The sequence below is a fragment of the Narcine bancroftii genome, chromosome 12 (genome assembly GCF_036971445.1).
Source record: "Narcine bancroftii isolate sNarBan1 chromosome 12, sNarBan1.hap1, whole genome shotgun sequence".
Lineage (NCBI taxonomy): Eukaryota > Metazoa > Chordata > Chondrichthyes > Torpediniformes > Narcinidae > Narcine > Narcine bancroftii.
The window spans coordinates 9,678,590-9,701,792 of record NC_091480.1 but is presented as its reverse complement, the minus strand read 5'-3'; the positions used below and the strand labels follow the sequence as shown (position 1 = coordinate 9,701,792).

At 41.0% G+C, this 23,203-nt stretch overlaps 1 protein-coding gene, 1 long non-coding RNA gene and 2 other non-coding genes across 8 annotated transcripts in view; 3 read left to right on the top strand and 1 right to left on the bottom strand.

The window, feature by feature from the left end:
• Positions 1-54: 54 nt before the first annotated feature.
• LOC138746460 (uncharacterized) lies at positions 55-11,682 on the top strand. Of its 4 annotated transcripts, XR_011346969.1 has the most exons (7): positions 55-743; positions 1,440-2,023; positions 5,123-5,177; positions 6,522-6,616; positions 6,867-6,929; positions 7,769-7,878; positions 10,898-11,682. It is a non-coding gene; the product is annotated as an uncharacterized lncRNA (long non-coding RNA). The 4 variants fall into 4 exon arrangements; XR_011346970.1 differs by lacking the exon at positions 7,769-7,878 and having other exon boundaries at positions 59-743; positions 10,898-11,681; XR_011346968.1 differs by lacking the exon at positions 10,898-11,682 and having other exon boundaries at positions 59-743; positions 7,769-10,886.
• Positions 6,726-6,807, top strand: LOC138747820 (small nucleolar RNA SNORD60). The gene has a single exon (XR_011347676.1). It is a non-coding gene; the product is annotated as a small nucleolar RNA SNORD60 (small nucleolar RNA).
• Positions 10,054-10,244, top strand: LOC138747799 (U2 spliceosomal RNA). Its single transcript, XR_011347664.1, has one exon. It is a non-coding gene; the product is annotated as a U2 spliceosomal RNA (small nuclear RNA).
• Positions 11,683-12,823: 1,141 nt separating the features above from the next.
• LOC138746494 (ras-related protein Rab-26) overlaps positions 12,824-23,203 on the bottom strand; it is a 179,523-nt gene continuing 169,143 nt past the window's right edge. For both annotated transcript variants that reach the window (XM_069904695.1, XM_069904696.1), the window contains exons 6-9: positions 20,631-20,696; positions 18,448-18,504; positions 16,150-16,226; positions 12,824-13,586 (exon numbers count right to left, since the gene is read on the bottom strand). In XM_069904695.1, the coding sequence (XP_069760796.1) occupies positions 13,484-13,586; positions 16,150-16,226; positions 18,448-18,504; positions 20,631-20,696 (303 nt within the window). In that variant the 3' untranslated portion in view covers positions 12,824-13,483. The remainder of the gene's footprint in view (positions 13,587-16,149; positions 16,227-18,447; positions 18,505-20,630; positions 20,697-23,203) is intronic.

Genomic DNA, 23,203 nt, shown 5'->3' with positions numbered 1-23,203 from the left:
TGTCTACTTTGTATGACAGCAAACTTATTGGGCTGCTTGCTGTACTGGGTGTGACTTAAACTTCATGTTTTAGCATTTACTGCCAGCCTGCTGTAGAAAACTACCATCCTCTGAAAGGGTAATTCAGTTTTCCCCCTTATCCTTAAGCCTGCCCTCTAGTTCTGTACTCCTACCCTGGAAAAAAAAGCTATTTCATTTAAGGCCTTCATAACTTTATAAACCTCAACTTGCCCCAAGCCTGCTGTGTTTGAGTGAAAATAAACACAGCTGAACCAATCACTGAAGCCTTTGTTCTGGGCAACAATATGGATTGTTTCAACTTTAAATGTTTCTTTGCCACATTCTTTGATTTGAAGTTTCCACATCTTTTACTGAGATGGTATTGATGCAAATTTTTGGTCTTTAATAGCAAAGACTTTTTTGGCAGCGTAGGTGATCTTCCATCACTGGCCATGTGGAATAGTATTGTTTTTTGTACCACTTCCTTTCTCTCATATCTAACTGCCAAATTACAGTAGTAATGCTCACAGCATGGACCATAAAGCATCTTGTCCCATTTTACAACCTCCACATTCCCATCAGCCCATTCTACCACTTGCTGCACATTACAGTATCAAATTAACTGTGCCTGGAACATGGGAGGATGCAGGAACACCCGGTGGAAAAACCATGTGGTCACAGACTGTAAAGCCCCACATGGACAGCACCCAAGTTCAAGATTGAACCTTGCTGTGAAGCAACAGGTTTGTTTTTAAATGCATTGTTTGCTTGGTTTCTCTTCCCCTCTTGTTTTGCCTTGTGTTGCGGTGTAATTGGGCCCAGTTATTGCCAGCATTTGAATGTAATTTGCACCAAGTCCAGTTGATAAGCAATAATGAATTTATTGCCATACACATTTTGCAATGTGTATGAGCACCAAAGCTCTTGGCAGCCAAACAGGTACTTGTAAATAAATCCTATAATGGTAAACTAATTGAATTAAATTAAATAGTCAATAAATAAAAGGAGCAGAAGTAGGCCATTCAGCCCATTAACTTCATTCTGCCATTCCATCATTAGATGTTCCATTGTCCCACTTAGCCCCACTCCCCTAACCTTTGGCACCTTGACTACTTGGATATTTATCAATCTGTGTCATAAATACACCCAATGACTTGGCAGCAAATTCCAGAGGTTCGCCACTCTGGGGAAAGAAAAATACACCATCTGTTTTAAATGGGCACCCTTTGTTGTGTCTTGTCCTTGACTCCCCTATCATTGCGCCACTATCTACATTTACTCAAAATTGGAGTTTCCCCAAAGAGGCTCTGTGGAAAAGAGTTAGGGTTCCATAGAAAAAGTGATGTTCGAGTAAAAACTCAAAAATATAAAAGGCTCGTAGTAAAATGATAACTGTTTTTATTTACTTATTTCTTCTGTCCTTAATTTGTTCCTTCAAGAATCATGGACAAAATTTCATCACTTTCTAGAAAAATTGACTTTGGATATCAGTGGTGAAAGGAAACCACTTTGATCATTTTTCCATGTTGCAAGACTTTGTGATGGGGCATGATGTGAGTGTTGATGAAGATTTACGTACATTAAATGGAGCAACACTTAACTACTTATGTTCTACACTTGAGTATTTTCCCGATGTTTCTAGTAAGAACAAGAGATTTTTCGTAAAGACCCAACCTGCTGATTTATCATTACAAGAATATGGAAACCTCATCGGCATAACATCCTACTTTCAGGTGTGGCAAAGATTTGATGATTTTTCTGCTGCTGGATGAGCCTGAGTGAAGAATATCCGTTATTGGCAAAATCTGTTGTGCATTCCCTAGTACTGTTTATAGCGATAACCAGATTTTCGATTGATGCAGCAATATTAAAAAATACAGAAACCAACTTGATGCCACTCCTGGAATAAGGATTCAACTATCTTAATATTTCACCCAACATTAAGATCTGTGATGACAAGAAACATGAATTCCTCTCATTAAATGTAAATTAGAGGCAGCAAATAATTTCAGCTTGGAGAATGGTGAGTTTATTTACTTTCTTACTATGCTTTTTTATATACCAGGTATTGCAAAAGTGGCACACTCTTTGATTGTACTTGCCTCATAAAAAAAGAATCAGGATTATGGAATATAACAATTTCTTAGTAATATAGAATTAGAGGCTAAATAAAACTAAATTTAATTTCTTTGAATAAATATATGTGCAAGTTTAAAAAAAGGATTCCACTTTGTGCATTTAAACATGCATTATTTAAAAGTAAAATAATTCCCAAATCATACTTGTTCAAAACCTTGTTCGAAAAAAAGGTATTTTCTTAAATTTATCTTGTATTGTTACTTGTGGGGTATTCTCATTATTGTAATAATGAGGGAGCACTCTACTTCTGTAATCTGTTCATGAAGATTAGGGTTCTTCCATTTCCAAGTGCTTCCTAAAAGGGTTCTGTGAGCTAAAATGTTTCCCTCCTAGATCTCTTTCCAGAATTTGTAAAAATCAGTGTTTTCTTGCCTAAGCTTTGGCTTGCAAAGATACCCACGTAACTAACCAATTGAAAATGGAGTGAGCCATCACAATTTGCAGTTGAATGGAGTAGGAGCAGGGCTTTGATCTGATTGGAATTGTTTGTATTGTGGCCTGGAATAGAGGCCACAAATACCATTTAAGGTATAGTGGGTTAATTTATTGTTGCTATTTAGAAGTGACCCATATAAAATTGTGGGGCATAGATGGCTCTTTTCCCAGGGCAGGAGAGCCTAGAACTAGGGGTCAGGTTTAAAGTTAATGGGTTATTCAAAATAGATTTGGAAAACCTCACATGCACTGTGGCAAAGCAAGGTTGTGGAGGGAGATTGTTATAATTGAAAAGTGCTTGCGTATGAAAGATTTTGAGGGATGTAGGCCTAATGTAGCCTCGAGGTGCAAGAGCAGTTTTTCCCCAATCATCAGGCTCGTGAACCTCTCCATATTATCCTAACCTCACATTGCTGCAGGCCTGTCAAATATTTGTGTATTACTCGAACTGGATATTTTTGTCCTTTATTTTCTCTAGTGTCTCCTTATTAATTTAATGTATGATGCTCAGTGTTTTGTATCGCTACAGCAAGAAATTGTATCTTTGTCATTATACCTGTGAATATGATGAATTTGCAACTCAAGTAGGATCAGTGTGTATTGGTGTGAATGAAAGGGGGTGTTCTGCTGTACACTTCTTGGAAATATTCAGACAACTTTTCATCTGACCACTGGAGGGCAGCAAAGTTGGATCTAAACTAAGCTTGTGCTGCCATCTGATGGTCACTTATTTTAATCTCATGCCAGCCAGTATATGTTCAAAAATTATAATTGGAGCAAAGTATGAGGTGGATTGGTGCATCCCTGTGAAATGTATAAGGTCTGGCCTTTTTTCCCTCTGACCAAAGTGTCAGGTTGCTTTAACCTTGATCTTTTCATTCCTTGAATGGCAGCATTTATTCACTAGATTTTGAGGAGGTGGGCTGGGAGAGGGGATTGCATGCTTGCAAATTGGCCTAATAAGAGTGCCTGAAATCTTGGTCGAGTAGGTCCCCTGATTCTCTCCCTTGCTGCAAGTTTCTGTAATTTTGAATTAGAATTACATTTCTAAAAGTACTGCAATCTGTTGAGCTATTGGGTGTGTGCAAGGGTAACCCTAAAATGGAGGCTGGGGTGGGAGGGGGGGGTAAATGTAATAATGGCTCAGGCAGAGGGAAGCAAGGTTGGGCATGAGGGGAGGGGCAGTGGTTTGGGAGGCCTGTTCAGATACAAAAGGAGAGTGATCAAAGATTGTTCATCTGTCGGTCCTCCTTTGAATCTGCCCTGCTGTCGTTGGAACACCATATCCTCTCGACATATCTCTTGCAGAAAGAGAAGCTCATGGCCAGATAGCCCACTTATTATGCCCATGGGATACAGTAAGTGAGAATCAATAATACCCAATATATTCAGTATGTGGGACAAGGCCACATTAACATCCTTGCCTGAGACAACGGAGGAGAGCTATAACAGGCTGAAAAATTCTGGATCCCAGAATAATTAACATGGCTTAACCCCTTAAAGTTACTGAAGAAACTTTGTTTCAATGAAATAGCCCAGGTTGCATTGGGCATGTCTGTCATGTGATCATTGGACAGGAATGCTGGAGTCTGAAAACTGATCACTTTCAAAAGTTGGCCCAAGGAAAACAATTCTGTGACCTTGACCCCAAGATGTCCTGACAAAATTGGGGTGATACTGATAATAGTGGTCATTTGAGTGGCTGCCCTTGGGCTTATCTGTGGTCCCCCACAGCGAGATGTGGGCTTTCCCAGGTGCACCCACCAAAAACTCTGAATCCAATGAGAAAACCTGTTTGGGTGTGAGACCCTTTCCCCATGGCTATGACTCTCTTGTAAAGATTAATTAAGTGATGTTGATTGAGAATGAAGGAAGGAATCTGGAAGAATTTGACAATTAAGTCAACTAAAACCTTAACCAGAATAAAGAACAAGGGAACTGAAACTAGCAGCTAGGATATTGTGAAGAGTACTTCTGGGGTAATGCTTGCTTTTGTACTTTTCTAATCTTTCCATTTCCTACTTGGGCACTTTTAGGGGGTGGGGGAATCAAACATAATGTAGTGCATACATGATTAACGTTTGTCTGTTTTTACAATCTTGTAATTGACTACATTGTGGGTGAAAACTTTAAAATATTCAAAAAAAAAGATTGTGCCGACAACTGAACGATGAGCATTGTTTAAGCCACCTTAGTACGCTCCCCCTCTAAATGAGAGGAACTCAGAGCTCCTCAGAGTCCCAGGGTAATCTGATTTTGATCTGTTGGCCTCTGAGATGCAGCCTCCAGCTCAAGCTCTGTGGTGCAAGTTAGTTTTCACTGATGCCTAACATTCGAAGGAATAGATAATGGAAAAACTAAATATCTTTAACTAGAGCATCAAAGATTGAGGAGAAGGGCAGGCAGAGGGGCTCAAAATAGCCTATTTTTGCTCCTGGGGTCTTGTACAAATATTGAATCCTTGCGGACATCTAAAGGTGTGGCTATATTTTACATAGGGTGACTTGGTTGTTCACCTATGGCTCCTGATGCTGTTGTGTTGTTTCAGGTGACTAATTGATGTTGAGACCAATTGCCATTTGAGTGACATTTGAGGTAAACTGGTAAGTGTTTCTGGGCAGAGTCTGATTTGTTTTGTGGCAAAGGGATTGGCATCTTTAAGCCTTGTTTCACAAATGTCATATTTTACACATGATAATGCTGACTTAGGGGCATATCAGGAAGCTAGAAGCCTGGAATTTGAAGTAGTTACAATAATGTCAAGCCCATGACCTTTTCTCTCTAGCATCTCTAATGAAAGCATTACAAAGTAATCCTAAATGATCATTTTTGGATGGGGTTTAATTTTAAATACAATGACATTAGTTGATCTGTGATTTTTGTTTAATGCACACACCTATTGCTGAAATGCTGCCATATCTGCATTTATTTAAACTGGAGCTATCAATGGCAAAACCATGAAATAACAAAATCAGAATTATTAAACAGCAGATGCTGGAAATTTGAAAGAGGACAAAATACTGAGAAAGTGCAGCCCGCATTTGGAGAGGTAGCAGTTAACATTTCTGGTTCAAGATTCTTTTGTCAAGCAGGAATCTATGGAATAGGTGACGATCAAGAAAGGGAAGAATGGTAGGTGCAGAAGTGCAGACTAGCAAAGGATGTTAGTTGGATATGAGGAAAGGTGAGAATTGGTGGGGTAGTTTTTCCCCTCAGAAGGGAGACAGGGAAAAGGGTAGAGAGAGATGGCTAGAGGAAAGGAGACCAGGAAGAAGTTGAGGTTAATGCCAACTGGTTGGAGGGTGCCTAAACGGAAGATGAAGTGTTATTCCACCAATTTGAGAGCAGTCTGACAGTGCACGAGACCATGGACAGGTATGCTAGCTATCATCGTCATGGGTGCTGCACCATTAATTGGGAATTCTTTTGCTAAATGCAAGGTAGTTTCAGGCTCAGTTCTTGCAGAAAACCCATTTGCTAGACCTGGGAGCATGTGAGGGGAGTTGATTGCTGCATTAGATCAGCGTGCAACACTGTTAAAGAAGCAACAACCAGGATTTGAATCTTGTCCTGTCTATGTTCTCCTTGTGACCTGCATGGGTTTTCTCCAGTGCTCCTCCAAAATGTGTGGGGACTGTAGGTTAATTGGGGTATTTGGGCAGCATGAGCTTGTGGGTTGGAAGGGCCTGTTACTGTGCTGTATGTCTACATTTTTTAAAAATGTAAGTGCCTTTGAGATGCAGGAGGAAACTCACTTGGTGACAGGGAGAACATGTAAACACTAGAGGTCTGGATTCCTTGCACTGTGGGGCAGTGGCTCCACCAACTGCCTTTGTGATTTAGGAAAACAAGGGGTGGCAACTGTTAGTATTAGCAGTTAGCATAATACTGTTAGAGTGCTAATGACCTGGGTTTGAATCTAAGGAGTTTCCATGGGTTTCTTCTAGGTGCTTTGGTTTCCACTGACCCTTCAAAATGTACAGGAGTTGTAAGTCAATTGGGTGGCACGAGCTCATGGGCCAAAAGGGCTGGTTACCATGCTGTAAGTCTAAATTTTTTTTAAAAATTAAATACAAATTTAAAACTAAACATTGATTTTAATCATTGTGATGTTGATGTATAGTGTAATAATGTATTTTTACACAATTCTGAGCCCATGATGAATCTTTAATTCTGACACCTCGAATGAGCATTGCATGAGCAATGCTTGATTACACAAATTGTCTGAGGCGCTCTTGTGCATCTGCTGTTAGAAACGGAAATGTGATAGCACTGACCAGATGCTTTTACAGTTGCAGGACACTGACGCAGCTGGGTGAGTTCTGAAACTTGGGACAGGAACTGCTGGGCTTCAGGTACTTAAAATGCTTTCAAGGTGTATGTGTTATTTGCATTCTGCCTTAATAAAGAAAAATTGTTATTTAATGCCTTTTCACGAGTGAATTTTATTTGGTTGGTTTTATTCAGGTTAAATTTGCTGAAGAAATTGGTTTGGTTTTAAATTGTGCACCTTCCTTTGGCTTTCTCCAACACTTTAGATATCAGTCCTTTCAAGACTTGAACCATCTTCTAACCGGCATTTAGCCATAGTAACCTCAAAGTATCAGTACAAATTAAATCTATAAGTTTAATTTTTTTTAAATTGTGACATGTAGCACAGTATCAGGCCATTTTGGCCCTCAAGTCCGTGCTGCCCAATTTGCACCCCAGTATGTTTCGAATCGTGGGAGGAAACCGGAGGGCCCCTCCACAGGGAGAAGTACAAACTCCTTTCTTTTTCAATCTTTTTATTAACATTTCATAATATACGCAGCTTAAGGAGAATAGAAATAGTTAAAATGGGTCTCCAAGTCTACATAGTATAAGTATATATAAATTCCAAAGAGTGAAAATGTGACATGTTGGAAATCATTCTAACCAAGGAAACAGATAAAGAAATAATTATAATAAAAAATAAACCAAACTAATCTACTTTTTAAAAAAAATGTAAAAACAACTGAGTAGGCTAACCTGAGGATCTGTCGAATAGTTCAAAACCGCTCCGGTCCACTCCTACAAAAACAGCAAGAATTAGATTTTGTCTGGAAAGGAAGAGTTAATTCATAGAATAACATCGGTTATATCCCTTGAAAGTAATCAATAAATGGTTTCAGTAGTTGTATCTAAAGCACAACTTCTGTTTTTTTCCTCATAGATTTAAGAAAGACACAACATTGAAATAATGTAGGAGAATCAGTCTAGAAAAGGCTGTAAACTCAATATGCAGAAGTAGGTCAAGAATCTACATCTGTGATTCCAGTTAAGGTAATTGAATAACCAGTATCATTGATAGTTTTAAAAATATCTTTTCAAAATTTTTCCAATATGGGACATGATCCAAAACATGAGTCAATGAAGCCACATCAGTATTGCATCTATTGCAAGTCGAACTCATATTAGGAAAAAATGTGAGCTGGTTTATTTTTAGACATACAAGCTCTAAGAACTATTTTAAACTGTATTAAAGAACGATGTCCACAAAGTGAAGAAGTATTAACGAGTAATTATTCCCTGTTTAAGGAGATGTTAGTTAAGTTCCGATTCCCATGTTTGTCGACTGGGACGGGTCTCAATTTAATGAGTATAAATGGTACCAATTAAACCCTTCTGAAATGGATTTAACTGGAATAAAGTGTCAAGTAAATCTGGTTGTAATGTTAAATAATTAGACATGATTGTAACAAACTCCTTACAGACAGCGCAGGATTTGAATCCAAATTGCCTGTGCTGTAAAGGTATTGTGCCATGATTCTGATAGAAACGGGGATGGTAAATTTTGTGTTTACCTTGACCACACTATTATCCGCTGATCGGATCCATTCTGGAGGTGCAAACAATAAGGTATTTTGCCACTGATACAGTAACTTTGAGAATAATCAATTGACAGCAAAGAGAATGCTTGAGATGGTATCTGCACTTTTGAGGTTCTGCTCAGCTTTAGTTGTAACATTTTCCTTCTGCATAATCAAGTTTGGCCTCATTGGCAGATTTGTCAACAACAGTCCACTAAAGACAGCACTTTGTATATTTAACTAGTCTTGGGTCAGAATCACTGTTAAGAATGCAAGCAAGAAATAAGCAATTAAACTTCATCCTGTCCTAGAAGCTAGAGAATCTATTGTCTTATCAAAAGGTTATATTTTGTTTTGAGAGTAGGATGGCTACTCAAGCCTTTTAAAGTAATTGCTGAACCAATTATAACAAACTAGATTCCCATCTACCTTTTAATAACTCTCCTGGAGTATCTCCACCCCCTCAAGATTGCCAAGAATCACCTTCCTTAATGTTAAAGCTCTGCTATTGTCATTTAGTTACAAAAAGTGCATTTACTATACAGCAAAGGAATCTTGCCTCAAAGAAAAACTTGCAGCTCTATTTTGATTTGACTAGTCTTCAGTACATGACTGCAGCCATCAAGACCCTTCACTTGTTTCAAACAAGTTCCCTCATTAAAACTCTCAGTAGAGGAAGCCCATCTTGTCACCAAACAAATGAGACAAATTGAGATTAAATAAAATGAAATGTTTTCTTTGCATTAACCTGATCTTTGAGACCACTGATGTACCTGGTATTGAAATGCTCAATGCAATTGTAGTTTATTTCTGATTGCTAGGGCAATACAAAGATAATATCTGGGTGCAGTGGTGTACTTAAAAAGCTGACAGTTAAAAAAATCTATAGATGATGGAGTTGAGTGTAATTGACAAAGTGATGGAGAAACTCTGCGTCCATGGGATGTAAAAAGCAGTCAGGGCCTTTTGTCAGGTATCTGGAAGAAAAAAGATTGGGGGAGAGGAAGGTGGATGAGTGCAGAATGAGGTAATAAGCTATTCGGAGCCAGTATTATCTTCATGCTTTTTCCCCACAACATCTGTGAATGGGCTTCGATGTAACATTGCATACTTTTAATAGAACATTTTTACTCAATAATCACAAAAGCTGTAGTTTGCTTTCCTCATAGCCGGCTGTGAATGTGTAAACTTTGTGACTTGTGCGTAAGACGATAGTTTCCTTTCCATATGACAAACCTTTAAAAATGCTTTTTAAAAAAAAAATGCAGAAATATCAAGTGAATGGCTACATTTTGTTAACATTTCATTTTTCTTGCCTACTCCTTTATCCTGTCTGTTCCCATTGAAGCATACATTGTCCCCAACTGTGCTGCTCAGCTTTGAGTTCATGGCACATTGGGCCAAGTGATATGTACAGATTAAAGGGACCTACACTGTAACATGAGGGTCTATAGTTGCAACCTCCCTCCCAACGTGTTTATTGTGCTCTGTTAACCCAACTCCTGTTGACATTTCAATTGGCTGATGTTTGGAACATACAGTATCTTTACCTACAACAAATCATGGCTCTGCTTCCTTGGGTGCCACAGATTCCAGTCCTCCATTGGTGTATGTGTGCAAGAGGCTGAGTGCTGAGCAGTACATAAAAAGTGCTTCACTGCCTTTTGGCTAAGATCAAGTGTAGTATCTGTTCTTATCAGTTTAATATTTGATATGTCCCTTATCTAGGGACCATATATTAAATTGATTTTTGGAACAGGGAGATGGAATAGGGGCTTGCTCCGTCCACTCCACGCATCGTCCCAGTATTGCAGTGCCTCTGGGAACGGTGCAAAAATAAAATAAAAAATTTTTTTAAAAGTGCTGGAGGTGGTTTAAAGGCTCCTCAAATGTATAAAACAGTGCTTTGCTGATTAATGTTAATTTTGTCAGTCAAAACTTTTCAGTGCTGATTTTCCAGGTTAGTTGGAATATTGATGGTTCGCATCAGATTATAAAAGCACGTCTACAAACCTAACAACAAAGGACATTCTAGTTCCACAAACACTTGTAACTCATTCACTTGTAGCTAAATACCTTCTGATGGAGTTTAACAAGAAAAATCTGCAGATACTGGGATCAAGTGATATGAACAGACATGGTGGAGAAACTGCAGGTGACGCAGCATCCATAGGAAGTAAAAGACATCCTGGAATGTTTCACCTCTTGCTCCCTCCCGATGGATACTGTGTGACTAGCTGCGTTCCTTCAACAGACTATTTCAGATTCCAGCGTTGGCAGTGTCTCTCTTTGACTTGTAAATAGTTGCAAATTAATGGGTGAAATGTGTTTAAAATGGCAGTATTTGAATGAGCATCTTGGTACATTTATACTGTACTGGATAAAAAAAGCCAATTCGTGCAAGGTGGTGATCAATTGGGTGTCAGACATCGGGTCTTTGGTGTAACGTATCCATTAGACTTTTATTCACAGCATCATCTTTCATTTGAAAGATGGGGCCTCTGATCTTGTTGATGCAGAGTTTTGCGAGCTATTGGACAACCTGAACCTGCGATATTTTTTAAACTCAACTGCTGACCAGCTTGAAGGGGATGTCCTTGAATGTGGCCCAGACCATGAGGGCACTGAGAATGGTGAAAGGAACTGCTCATATTAACCATCCAAGATTACTATTAAAGAATATTTTTAATTTATGTAAATTTGTCCTATTGTTTGCATGTGTTGTCTGGTTGTTTTCTGTTGTGTTGTACTTGTTTAATTGGGTGGAAGGTAATGAACAAATCTGGTCTGGATGAAAGGTCCTGAGGAGGTAAAGCTAGGCCTTGGAGGTGATCTGTAAATTAACTGAGATTGTAAACTGTCCCCCAGGAATTCAGTCAAATATTTTGTTAACTGCAAGTACAAATTATGACATGGTTTCAAAATTCCTTAAGCAAAAAAGTGCTTTGGTGATTGATTTTAAATGTTGTCAAGGCAATACGTGTAGGGGTAATTGTAATTTACAGATTTAATTTTAGTGTAATACTTCGGTTGCAGGAATTTGGTGTGGGAATTTTTATCTGGAGAGAAACTGGAAATACTGATATCTGGACCAAAAATGGTCCAGGTGGGGGGAATAAAACAAAGTCTAGACATGGTGATTGAAGTAAAAAGAATGATGGAGGAACTCAGCAGGACAAACAGCAGCGTTTCATGTTTGAGCCCTTCAAGATGTGAGCAAAATATTGGCAGGTGTCTGAATAAAATGATGGGGGAGGGGGCAAGTGGAGGAGCATAGGCAGGAGGTAATTGGTAGATGAGGGAGGGAGGGCACAAGAGCAAATAGGGGAGGGTCCATTCTGAATGGAAAGGGAGGGAGAATGGGGAGCAATCTAGCAGAAACCATTAATACTGTCTGGTTGGAGAGTGCCCAGACAGAATATTAGGTGTGGCTCCTCCAATTTATGGATGGTCTTAGTTTACCAGCACATGAGGCCATGGACAAACTTGTCAGCGAGGGAGTGGGGCACTGAAAGGTCCCCATTATTGATGCGGACAGAGGGAAGGTGCTCAGTTTGCAGTTGGAAGTAGAAATCTGCTGGATGAGCAGCATCATTGGGAGCAAAAGGATGGTCAATGTTTCAGGTCAGAGCCCTTCATCCAGATATTGTCCTACAGCTTGTGGAAAGAGTGCAAATTTTCCCTGGTTTTGTTAAACCTCTCCACCCTGCAATGTTCCTCATCTTTTGGGGAATGGGGAAGGAGCAACACTTGGCAGGTAAATAGGCTGTAGTGGTGTTCTGCAGAATAAGTTGAGCAACTAAACATTCTTTGGATACCCGCCTGTTCGTCATATCCACGAAGGTACCTAGAAACCTGAGGTACTGGTTATTGCGATTGTGTGTGGAAATTATTTGAGGTGCAATGTAGGTGCAGAGGAATCTGTTCCTGCTGCAAACAGAGATTGGAGGAACTCAATTGGAAGGAAACAGTCTGGTCAGGACCCCCTTACCCAGACCGAAAACTGTTGACTGACCATTCCTCCCCACAGATGCTGCCTGACCAGAGTCCCTCCAGTTTCTCATTGCGCAGGATTCAAGGGTCAGCAGTTTTGATGTTTCAAAATACTTCACAATTGCTTTTCAGCAACAATTTAAAGAAATCTGATGCCTCGCACTTACTCCATAATTGCTTTTGAACAGCAGTAAAGACTTTGAGTTTCAAACCAAAAGCTTTGAGACTGAACTTTAAAATCATCTCTTCGGAATCAAGTTTGAACTGTAATGGTTTTGGTTTTTCCACACATGTATACATTTGCACATAGTGGGGTTAAGTTAGCATTAAGTGTTGTTATTAGTAATTAATAAAAAAAATTGTTTTTACCAAAACCATTGTCTTGGTTATTTAGTTCGTACCAGTATAAAAAAAGACAAAGTGAGAACAGTTTTGAAATCTTTACTTTCTGCAAAAAGCAATTTACTACACAATTAACAGGTCAGTCAATCCTATTCAATGCCACTTTTGTCCACTGGTGTGGTAATTTTGTAAACACTGTACAGATCTTGCAACCATGATTAAAATTCTAATTGATTCCAACTACATTGCTTTTTAAAAAATGTTTTCAGTATTCCAGCAACCTGCTGAATTGCTTGTCAAGTTATTCCCTTGCAACGAGCCACCTGATTTATTTTGTAGCCACATGGACTCTCCACTGTTCCCCAATGAAATCAAAGTTGGCTTGGTAAAGGATTTTTAAAAATATACACAGCATACATTCACAGACATCGCTGTGCATTTAATGTTCAACACACTTTGTTTTTCTACCGATACAAACTTAATTCAGCAAAAGCAGATTTTGATTAAACAATTGAGTATAGTCTCTTCGATCCTGATTTAATACCACTTTTAACTTTATTCCACACACCCTCTGCATGAATTCAAGGTCTTGTCATTGGATAAACACTTGTCAAATGTACAGACAGCACGTAGAGACATGCATGAACATTACAAAGGATGGTGGAGCTGTAAGCAGAACTGCTCCGGCTGTTGAACATGGATTCATCTTGTCCTTCGTATGTCAGCAGGAGAGGTGAAGAAAGTTACGAGCTGCAACAGCCTGTGCCCTTCATCTCTGAGTTCACGTAGTCGTGGAGCTTGAACTTGGGGTCATTTGGTGATTTCATCGACCTGTGTTTCAATTCTCTGGAACAAACAAAGCAGTTCTTATCCTGAATATCACACCATGGGGGCCTGTAACCCCATGGAGGCAGGCAAGGCTACCATCCTCTCAACTTCTACAGGAGCTCTATTGAGGGCATCCTCTCCGGCTGCATCACAGTGTGGTATGCTTACTGTAGACCATTGAATTGGACATCAACCCACAGAACCATAACAGTAGCAGGGAGGATTACTGTTTCTCTTCCCCCCCCCCCCCCCATGATGCAATCTACCAGAATTGTTTGAAAAGGGCTCACAAAATAATTGAGGACTACCACCTCCCCCCCCCCCCCCCCCACACACACACACAGCATCTTCCTGTCAGGAAAGAGATACAAGAATGTCACAACCACCAGGCTGAGAAACCACTTCTTCCCACAGACAGTGAGACACTGAAATGAACTCATACAAACCCTCTGTGACTCTACTATTTATTAAGCAATATTTATATATAGATATGTATCATTTGTCTGTACTTGTGTTTGTATATTTTGCACTAAGGATGATGATAAACGAACTAGTGGTCAGGTTACTGAACCACTATTCAGATTTCTGGACCATTTGAAACACTCACACATTTATATCACCATGGTAACTGGGGAATTTAAGTTTATGCTATCAAATCTGGAATTTACCACAAAGATAATTTGAGGAAAGCACTGAATTTGTCTACAGTTCAATGAGTTTATGATATCCATGAGAGAAGGAAACCTAAAGTAAAACATGGAAGTCTGCAGACACTGGTTGAAGTTTGGAGAAATTCAGCAGGTCAAACTGTGCTTTATAGAGCAAAGATAAAACACATAACCATCGGCACTTGAACCTTTAATCAAGGTATAGACAAAATGTGGGCCAATTCCAAGATGGTAACCTCTAGATTGCTCCCAGTATGCACACATCAGCAAGATAGATGATGTCATTAAGTTGGAAAGGGTACAGATTCACAAGGACTGGGACTGGCATTATAAGGAGGTTGGGAGTTTCCCCTGAAATGTGACATGATGGAGGTTAATAACATCAAGATAACATTAATAGTCACATAACCTTACCCAGGATAAGGGCGGCTGAATGCAGGGGTCATCGATTTAAAGCAATGGTACTCAACCTTTTCCCCCCCCACCCCCCCAACTCGCATATGACCTGAAGTAACCCCTCAGCATCCATAGAGCATTTACGGCATCCTAAGTTGGTATGTGAGTGGAGGAGAAAAAGATTAAAGGTGAGAGGCAAAAGATTGAAAGGGGCATCTTTCTCACACAGAGGGTGATCTTTCTCACACAGAGGGTGCTGGGTATCTAGAATGAGCTACCACCGGAAATGGTAGGGGAGTGGGTAAGATAATGTTAAAAGATATTTGGATAGATACGTGCTGAAGAACACTTCAGAGAGACGTGAGCCAAATGGGTCCAGCTCAGCCTGACAACTTGGCTGGCATGGACAAGTTGGGCAGGAGGACGCCTTTCTCTGCTGAATGACACAATGAAGGATCAGTGGTGCCAGTGCAGAAGGTACCCCAACGGACAGACCAGTGATTCCTTAGGGAGTCTCGCGACTGTTTTGAGCAAATTTAAACTAATTGACAGACGAGGAGTGTATCAAAGAGAAATAGGTGCATTAGTGAGTTAGAGTGGGTATAATTTAATACACAAAGGTGCAGGTCTCACAGTCTTTATAGCCAAGATACATAATGTTTTGTGCCTGAGCCTTTAGATGGCAAAGGTACATAACTATTGTTTTGGGCCCATTCTCTTCGACAAGTACCTTGATGAAGAACTTGGGCTCGAAACATTGGTTAAGTATGACCTGCCGGGTTTCTCCACAGTTTTATGCATTAATACTACAATCACAGTGTCTGGCGACTTTCTTGTTTAAATCTAGTGTAGTATAATATTAGATTAGATAGCAACTTCTATAAGTGAGGACCCTCACTGCTACCATCAGGAAGGAGGTACAGGTGCCTGAAGACGTTACAAAAACAATTTCTTTTCCCCTGCATCAGATTTCTGAACAAACAAGGAACTTACGGACACTACTTCCTTTTTTTTTCTCTTGTTTTTTTTTATACGTTATGTTTGCGGAATTGTAACTTGTACCCTGTTCTGCACAACAACGAATTTCATGACGTTAAAAACCTGATTTTGATCCAGAAGTAGCACAATATTAAGTTGTCTCAAAGTCGAAAGGACAAAGAGGGATACAAAAACAAATTTAGAAAGTATGGAGTGCAGGCACAAATAGCTGTCACTGGATACATATCTTGAATATGCCTTAATTTTCAGTTGTAACTTGTATAGCAAAGACTGGAAAGAGGAGAAATGTCGGGTGCGGGGTGGGGGGGGGGGGGGGGGGTAGGGTAACACCTCTGCGAAAGGGATTGTCCTAAAAGGGACAAGGACAAAACATTTGATCAGAGTCCATCAAGATCAGACTGGGGACATTCTTTGAACATTCACAGAGTGAGAGATAGACAAACAAATACACAGGTCATTTAAGACTATAAAATTCAATCTTTGAGAGAACAGGCCAAATCTTACAAAACCTTACTTACTTTGCAATGGCCATGAATGCCAGCTCAACGTTTAAGCCTGTTTTGGCACTTGTTTCCATAAAGGGAACCCCATATTCCTGGAAGGCAATGAATATCAATCAGCCATGTACATAAATCCATCTGAAAGTTTGCCAGGTCAAAAACTCAGTGTGAATTACTTACTCTCTCTTTCTCTCTCTCTCTCTCTCTCTCTCTCTCTCTGCAAGATCGGGAGTGGGCCTTTCACTCCATTGAGCCTGTTATTAGCAAAGTCACAGCAGATCCCCACATTCCTTTGAGTTTTGTTAATCTTACTCAGGTTTAAAATTAACAATTGACCCAAACAATTACTATTTGTGGAAGAGTTCCAAATTCGGAGCAGCTTCCTATGTGTTTTTAGAATCTCTCTCTTAATCTTTGACATCCCAACATGAACAAAAGTTCTCCACGTCTCCCCCACCTTTTATATATGTCATTTCACCTCTTAAGGTCTGATAAAGGGTTCAGACCCAAAATGTCTATCAACCCGTGGATGTTGTCTGACCTCCAGCAGTTCTTTGCTCAAAGTTCCAACACCTTCAGCTTTTGCATTTATGCCTACTCTCGTGTAGAAACCAATCAACCTCTGGTACCTCCTGCTGATTCAACCAATCTACACTATTACTTGCTCGAGGATTTTGTCATGGGAAATTTGGAGTTGTTGAAGCAACAATGACACGTCTGTTCCCCATAATCCTAATCTACCCTCCTTTTCAAAAACACGTCTATCTGTCCCTTAAATACATTTAACAAGGCAGGCTCTACTGCTTCCTTTGGGCAGAGAATTCCACAGAATTGCTATCTCTTCGAGAAAGCAGTTCCTCCTCATCTGTCTTATATCTACTCCCCTGAGTCTTGAGGCTATGTCCCCTAGTTCTAGTCTCACAGTTACTGGAAGCAACCTCCCTGCTACCATCTTATCTGTTCCTTTTGTGATCTCATATATTTATCTATGATTCCCCCTTTACTCTTCTAAACTCCAATGGGTACAGTCCCAGGCTATTCAATCTTTCCTCATAACTAACCCTTTCATTTCTGATATCGACCTCGAGACTCTCCTCTGCATTGTCTCCAAAGCCAATATGCCACCATGGATGGCATGGTCAGGATAAAATCTGGTGCTGTCTGTAAGCAGTTTGTACATTCTCCCTGTCTGCGAGGGGCTCCTGGTCTGGTTTCCACCCACCCTTTAAAAAAAAAACTATGGGATTTTTAGGTTAATTTGGGTGGCATGGACTCGTGGGCCAGAAGGGCCTATTACCATGCTGTATACGTAAATTAAAAACACGAGAGTAGGCACATTGAAATATGGACCGAGGCAGAATAAAGGGATGGGAAGGGAGCGTATGAGTGCAAAAATTATATGAAGTGGACAGTTACACATAATTCAAATCATTGAATTTAAACCCTCATTACGAAGACCTCACTCAGTTCAAAGCACAGCCAGAGATTCAGGACTGCAGGAATAGCTCCCACAAAGGATGGCAACCCAGCTGTTTCAAAATACAGTGGGTTTCTTCCAATTGTTCAGATTAGCAATCAATGACACTCACAACCTCTGTGACCCAGCCTCTGCCTGACCACTCTGATCAGCTTTCACCTCTGCGACCTGGGTTCCAATGCAGAAACGAGGCCTCTTCCTATCCTATGCACAAAAGTGCTGGAGAAACTCAGCAGGCCATGCAGCATTCCTAGGAAGCAAAGATACATAGCCAACGTTTCAGGTTGCTTTTTGTTAATACTGAAACACTGGTTCGAGATTCCTTTATTGTCATGTAATAAAAACAGTGAAATATTACACAAAATTTGCTTTCGACATGAGGCAGGCAGAAACGCCGTCGCAGAAATTGCTTTAAGTGCCTCTAACAATCAGAGAAAGAGAAGCAAATGAGAGTTCCCCCAGAGACCCGAGTGTCTGTGGATTCGCTTCAAGCGCTGCCACACACAGCCACACAGGAGTCCAGCCCAAACCATCAGCTGTGTGAGCTCCAGATCTGTCCTCAGACGTGACGAGGAAGCCTTCAGTGCCCTTGGCACCCTCTCGCAACCTGGTTCCAATACCTGGTACCCCTTAAGCCAGCCTCCAGCATTGCATTAGTTATAGATCTTTGTTTCCTATGAACGCTGCGTGACCTGCTGAGCTTCTCCAGCACTTTCGTGTATTAAACTAAAATCGCCACGTCTGCAGGCTTTCATGTTTATTAGCATCCCTGGTTTCTGAGCAGTTGCAGAATCTTATAAAAGCGGCCCAGCATGTAATGCATGAATGGTTTACAGTACCTTGGCTAACTTTTCTCCTGCCTCTTTCTTTACTGCTCTCTCTTGCGTTGCATCAGCCTTGAAAAAAAATGTCAGAAATATCAATAAATCAACTCTACAATCACAGCTTTACGTGAGAGACCAGAACAAGAGCTTAACTTACCTTGAGGTCCTGCAAAAACAAGCCATGCATTTTAGAATATTGCCTTGTCTGTGACAGAGTTCACCCTCACACCAGTAGGTGGCAGCACTTGACCACACCAGTAGGTGGCAGCACTTGACCACACCAGTAGGTGGCAGCACTTGACCACACCAGTAGGTGGCAGCACTTGACCACACCAGTAGGTGGCAGCACTTGACCACACCAGTAGGTGGCAGCACTTGACCACATCAGTAGGTGGCAGCACTTGACCACACCAGTAGGTGGCAGCACTTGACCACACCAGTAGGTGGCAGCACTTGACAACACCAGTAGGTGGCAGCACTTGCCCTACAACAAACTGCATTTATGTTTTTTCTCTTTTTTCTGTCCACTACATGACCATTTACCCTCACTCAGTTCTCCATACTTTCTTTGGCATTCTGTCATCAGATATTCTTCTAACCTGATATGCCCATCTGATCTCTGGTTCTTTAAACTGTGCCAATGCTGGGGAAGTTTGTGTGGGGCAGAATGTGTGTCACTGGAGTGTTGTCTTCCCACTTGAACCATATAACACCACAGCAACAGGTCCTTCGGCCCATCTAGTCTGTGCTGAGCTCACTTAATGTCAACTATTCTGATCACGTGGGAGGGGTTTCAGAGTCTGCACATTTACTGTATGCTATCCATGTCTGACAATCGCAGAGTAAGGTGATATCACAACATCGGAGTACACATTAAGATTTCTCTTCATTCCCCACACTTCACCTCCATCTTCCAGTACCAGAGCTGGGTTTTGCTGCCTTGTTGATTTGGTCACTAACATTGACTGATTATGAGAAAGGGCTGCCAAACTCCTAACAACGTAAGCTGGAGTCAACCATCTGGCCTGTCGAGCCTGCTCCACCATTCAACAAGATCATAGCTGATCTGGCTGTTGTCTCAGCTCCACTAACCCACCTTCCCCCCCCCACCCCCAATAAGTTTTAATTTCCAAACTATGCAAAAATCTATCCAACTCTGTATTGCATAGATATAAAGAGGCAGCCTCGACTTCTTCCTTGGGCAGAGAATTCCACCGATTCACTGTTCCTCCTCATCCCCGTCTTAAATCTACTCCCCCGAATCTTGATTCTATGCCCCCTAGTTCTAGTTCAAACACTTTCTTGCCTCTATCTTATCTATCATAATTTTATGTTTCTATAAAATCCTCTCTCCTTCCTCTGAGTTCCAGCAAGTCCAACTTCTCCAATACTGAAAGCCTTCGACCATTCACGAGGATGTTTGATTCTGTATAGGGGGTGTTTGGTGCAGATTGGTACAAAACTTTGTGCTAATTCTGAGGCACGGACGGGCACATTAGATCAAACTTTCCTGCAGATCAGAACAGATACTATTTATTGTTGTGTAATAAAACAAATGCAATATGACACAAACAAGCCCTTGGGCCCATCCTGTTTAAGCAAACCAAGCTAGTCCCATTTTCCTGCATTCGGCTCATATCGTTCAAAATCTTTCGCATTCATGCACCTGTCTTTTGAGCATAACGGTTCCCACTTTTGCCACTTCCTCAGACAGTGTATTGTATATACCCAAATTCTGGGTGAAGAAGGTGCCCCTCGATCACTTTAGAATCTTTCCCCTCTCAACCTAAATCAATGTCCTCTTTTAATTCTCTCCCCTGGGAAAAAGATCATGCTCCTTTACCTTATCTATGCCCCAGATCCAGCCTCTGTTGAAGCAAAAAAAGATCACAAGCCACAAGGTGACAAGGTGAGCTCCTTGACCTCTGCCCCCTCCTTGTCTCTGCCTGGCCCGCTAAGTCTCCTCGCACCATCTCCACTCTCAAAGTCAGGCCCACTGCTTTGTCTCAGCATGGTCATTCAACCCATGCCATCCAGTCGGTTGACCTGATGACGCAAGGGGACCAATCTGACATAGTTTACCCCGCCCCCCCCCCCCCAACCCATCCAGTTCACTCCTGGCAGTGTCAACCAGACCTCCAATGTGCATGTTGTTTCTAATGGAGGAGAGGTACATGTGGTGGGCCACTGGGACTTACCTTGTTTCCCAACAACATGATAACCACATTTTGCGTAGCATATTCGTGAATCTCTGTTAGCCAGGCCTGAAAGAGAAAGGAAGATGATGTCACAGACAGTAAGAATTTAAAGTGCCAACTGTGCCGCCCAAATCTGAAAAAAAAATTCACTTTGGGCAATAACAGGGAATGCTGTCGTCGGAAAGCAGCAGCGATCATCATGGACCCACACCCTCCAGCACACGCTCTGTTCTCGCTGCTACCATCAGGAAATAGGTGTCGGTGCCACAAGACTTGCACCACCAGGTTCAGGAACAGCTGCTCCCCCTCCATTATCAGACTCCTCAACAACAAACTCAATCAGGGACTCATTTTAGGATTCTTACTTGTGCACTTTATTGATTTTTTAAATTCTCTTTGTATTGAACAGTCAGTTTGTTTACATGTTTTTATTTGTTTACATGTGTACAGTTTTTTTTTGCACTGCCAATAAGTGGTGATTCTGCCTGGCCTGCAGGAAAAGGAATCTCAGGGTTGTATGTGATGTCATGTATGTACTCTGACAATAAATATGAAATCTGGAAAAAAAAACAACAGCTCCATCCCTTGCCCTGAGGTCAGGAGCATTCCTATGGCTTAGCTTTCCACTGTCGATTTGACACAGAAATCTTAGCTCGTGACAGCACAGTTTTAGTGTAGCAGTTAGTGCAATGCCATTACAGTGCCAGCGATCAGGGCCAGGGTTTAAATCATGAACATGTCACAAAATTCATTGTTTTGTAGCAGCGTTACAACCACCTTATAAAATTAATAAAAATCATACAAGAGTAAGACAAAGTGAGGCAGTGTCTGTGGTCCATTGTTCATTCAGGAATCTGATGGCAGCAAGGAAGAAGCTGTCCTTGTGCCACTGAGTGCTCATCTTCGGGCTCCTGTACCTTTTTCCCAATGGTAGCGGAGTGAAGAGGGCATGGCCTGGGTGGTGGGCAGTCCTTGAGGATAGAGGATGCTTTCTTAACACACCACCTCTTGCAAATGTCCTCATGAAGAGAAGTCTGGTGCCCGTGATGTCACAGGGCAAGTTAACAACTCTCTGGAGTTTTTTTCTTGTCCTGAGCGTTGGCACCTCCATCCCAGAGAGTGATGCAACCAGCCAGAACGCTCCCCACGGTACACCTGTAGAAGAGAGAAGGTGTGTGACTGTCTCCACTCCACCACAGGCATCTTGAGGACAACGTGTAGGGTGATGTTTTAGTTGTACAGGAAGGCTCCTCTTACCATCAGCCAAACCTCCGGAGAAGGTCCTTTCTGGAGATTAGTACCGTGAACCAAATGGAAGGAAATATTTGCCATTGGCTATGCCACTCTTTGGTTCAACTGTAGGACCTTAAGAGGGTACACATGTGTAGAAAATTGTAACACAAGGGATATTTAGAATGTGTTGATTTTCACTAACTCCAGCCTCTTAAATAATACATTGATTTAGCAACTCGGGTATAAATTAAAATGATTATTATACTAACTGCTTCATTATGGATTTATAATGCATCAATTTGAAGTCTCATCATTTTATAATTGATCTCCTGTAAGATGGATGATCATTTTCTGGCTTTTGGGAACTATTTTAAGAATTTAACTTGTAATTTTATTGTCATGAAGCTGACCTATTCCAATCCAAAGCTTGATTAACTTCAGATGACCTTTTTGTAGAGATTACATTCTGAAGTAATTGGTAGTATTGAAAATAAAATTCAGGAATGAGCATTGGCTTAGGAGTGGAGAGGGTCAAGAGCTTCAAACTCCTGGGTGTCCACATCTCCGAGGATCTGTCCTGGAGCCTCCATGTTGATGCAATCACAAAGAAGGCTCGCCTTCTTGTGAGGCGTCTGAGGAGATTCGGCACGACACCGAAGACTCTCGTAAACCTCTACAGGTGTTCCTTGGAGAGCATTCAGGCTGGTATGGAGCCACCAACTCTCAGGAAAAAAATAAACTCCAGAGTCAGTTCAGCTCCAAACATATTTTTTAGGATAACTGAGGATTTTTGATTGCTTCATTTATCTGAAATTTTTTGGACGTGAAATGACGTCAAAAATTTTTCAGATAACTGAGGTTTTGGAATTGTACTGTATTTTAAATGTGATTTATAGTAATATTTGCACTGTTCCACTGCCGCAAAACAAATGAATTTTCTGACAATAAATTCTGAATCTTTATTTAAAATCTCCAGCTGCCTGATTTAGATTTGGTCATTTAGTCTGGGCCATGAGATTTCTGGCCAAGTAACATAGCTACTGTGCAAACACACCTTGCAAGTGTGTTAGCGGAAGTCTGCAACTTCACCTCTTGGACCTGCTTGGATTCAGTCGACACAGAAGGGAAGGCAGTTCCATGTGACCACACTGCAAAATGTCACACGTGCCCTGCTTCTGTGGAAAGGCTGATGCATTTCTCTGGCTGTGCACTCCCAAAGCATTTTACAGCTAATTAGGTACTTTTCCAAAAAAAAGCAATCCTAGATCTCACATTCAGGAATGCGATCGTTTGCTTTAGACTTTTGGACATTCAGGCAAATTAAAAAAGGATCGAGGTTA